We start from the raw sequence: 2,541 nt of genomic DNA, 5'->3' as shown, positions 1-2,541 counted from the left end.
GTATCTATCTTCCATCCTAAATAATATAAGCTGGATTTCTGGAATTGGTAAACGGACTTTTTCCTAGAGGCCTGAAGCTGAGCCCTGGTGGGTGCTGAAAGAGAAATCAGGCAAACAGAACGAGGACTCCTTTACCTGAAGTGGGATGACAATCATGAAGATCTTCTTGTCTTTATCAGAAAGGATGTGCTTAATGAAAGCCCAGCCTGTGCCAATGAGTGCAATGGTGATGAACAGCAGTGCGCCTTTCAGACTGGAAAAGAAGAAAGGGAACAGGTAGCAATGGGTCTCCCCAGGCTCTCACTCAGCAATTTAGATGACAGCGGTTATTCTAGGACTTCGCCTGCTCCTTGTAAAAGATAAGTGGCCACATTCTGGAAAGTCTCCTAACGGAGCAACACATTCTTTCCTGCCAGCCACGCAGGTAGTTAGCTATGCACCCTGCTACCTACGCAGCCGGCCATTTCAGGCAAACAGTAGGCCGGCAGCACTACTGGGATAATGCCAGCAGTCCCAGGTTCTCTAGTGTGGACAGCCGCCTGTGTGTCACACAGCTGCAGCATGGCAGACACCCAGATGGGCTACCACGTGGGGGTGAGGCTCCATGAACCTTGTCCTTCCCCACCAGTTTCCCCAACTTTCCCTGTAGGCCCTGAGTATTTCATGCATTATCTTTTTCTTCTTTTTTAAATCAGGGGAGAGTGCGAATGCAGTGCCCCACTACCACAAAGTATGCAGTCAAGTTCCCCACATTTGGGGAAATTGCAGGGGTCAGCACATCCAGAGTGCAAAGGATAAGCCTCGCCCTGGGAAAACCACCTTCATGATCATGGTATCTCCCCTGCCAGGTAAGTATTCATGCATCATCTTGTATACTCACAGGTGAGTGATGTAGTACACAACAGCCCAACCTTCGATCGGAAAGCCCTGGGAGGAGATGTAGTGGTAGTCGATCTGAAATCAAACACCTGCATTTCAGAAATGGCAGTCTATCCTATGCTTTAGCACACAGGGAAATAGCAAATCATAGCAGACGATCGTTAAGACAGGGGCTGGGATGTTCACCCTCTGCCCACTCCCTAATACCTCACGTATCCATCCACAGTGAAGTACCCTAGTGCACTAACAAGACACCAGTAGCTTGACTGACTTGACAAAAGGTTCGTGGTCACTAGTACCCAGCCCAGGTCCCTCACCAGAACTCTGTGAATTCCTTTTGCAAATAGCTGCCTATTCTTTCCTTAAACATCTCGATGATCCAAATCACTCAAGCATGCTATCGTTCAGCCACTGCTGCTTACATACATACTACTAACATACATACTAACTTACATAAGTTGGTCAGCAAGTAAAAAGTCTATGGGGACCATGCAACTTCAAACCCCACCCCCACTCCCATACAAAAAAAAACACTCTAACTTTAAACCTACTGGAAGCCACCAACGCATTTTGACTTTAGTGGCATGTTTCAGTAGTAGTATAACCACAAGGTTTCCCAGAAGACCCCAATATTGTGACAACGATCACAAATGACGGTCTAGACACCAGTCAGTCAAAGATCCTTTCTTTCATCCATTAGCTACATGGTTCCAGAGAGGAATCTTTTCACTTGGATCCAAATGGGAAATGATGCAAGCACTGTCATTTCTAGACACTGTAACTGGAAATATGACTGCTTTTTCCTTGGACATTTCAAGGGCAGGTAAGGGAGCACATGTTCAGACTGGCCCCTCACATGGGGACCAGGTAGGTCCACAAATTGGGGAAGCTGTATCTTCTTTACCAAGGCAAGCTCAGTTTCACCTGCATCAGTTTTATGTATTCAAAACTTAAGCTCGATTCTTCACTTGATCTTAACCAAAAGCCAAGGAGTGATGACTCTCCACTATTCTTTTTTTATACGTCATTTTATTGGGGGCTCGTACAGCTTATTCTCCATTCTTATGCCTCAATCTCAAAAGCAACAGTTTGCTCTCAAATAAGTGGGGTAACGTTGAACTCCATGTCAATGGGAACAGAGGGGAATTTTTGAAAAGTTAAAGTGAGTACTAGAAACAATTCAGCAAGTGGCACTCTAATCTCAAAACACGTGTTCTAGGAAAATTCTGTGTTTGTGAGGTAATTTCAGGAAAAAAAAAAAAAAAGTGTCATCTTTAACCAGTGCTGGCGGATGTTGGGATCATTTCTCTTCTATCCCCACCCATTCCCCAGACAAAAGAAGGCTTCGTGAGTATTCGTTCATCTTCTGTTTCCCATCAGTCTATCCCCCCTTTTTCTCACCTACTCTTCCTGTTCACATAAGCATGGTACACAATTCCATAAATGACCCCCTCAAAAAATGTTCATACGTACTGCATGAAACACCAGGGAAAGAGACTTGGTGAACGGAAGGGCTGCCATCAACCAGTGAATTTTAAATACATCATTCCTATAAAAACAGAAAGAGAGGCTTACAGGAATATTCCATTCTCTCAAAGGACATGCACTGGATCTATGTATAAGAAGCTGCATGCACAGAATCTGTTTCTAAGGAGGAAAAAA

General features: G+C 44.7%; 1 protein-coding gene and 1 non-coding gene across 2 annotated transcripts in view; both read right to left on the bottom strand.

The window, feature by feature from the left end:
* GPR107 (G protein-coupled receptor 107) overlaps positions 1-2,541 on the bottom strand; it is a 57,997-nt gene that overhangs the window by 30,141 nt on the left and 25,315 nt on the right. Inside the window, exons 9-11 of the mRNA XM_013007400.2 lie at positions 2,353-2,428; positions 881-954; positions 136-253 (exon numbers count right to left, since the gene is read on the bottom strand). Coding sequence (XP_012862854.2) covers positions 136-253; positions 881-954; positions 2,353-2,428 — 268 coding nt within the window. The remainder of the gene's footprint in view (positions 1-135; positions 254-880; positions 955-2,352; positions 2,429-2,541) is intronic.
* LOC115869154 lies at positions 693-856 on the bottom strand. Its single transcript, XR_004046021.1, has one exon. It is a non-coding gene; the product is annotated as a U1 spliceosomal RNA (small nuclear RNA).

The sequence above is a fragment of the Echinops telfairi genome, unplaced genomic scaffold (assembly GCF_000313985.2).
Source record: "Echinops telfairi isolate 266 unplaced genomic scaffold, ASM31398v2 ScPeMD7_22;HRSCAF=79, whole genome shotgun sequence".
Taxonomy (NCBI): Eukaryota; Metazoa; Chordata; class Mammalia; order Afrosoricida; family Tenrecidae; genus Echinops; species Echinops telfairi.
Note: the sequence above shows the minus strand (reverse complement) of the source record. Positions and strands in the feature narration are given on the sequence as shown.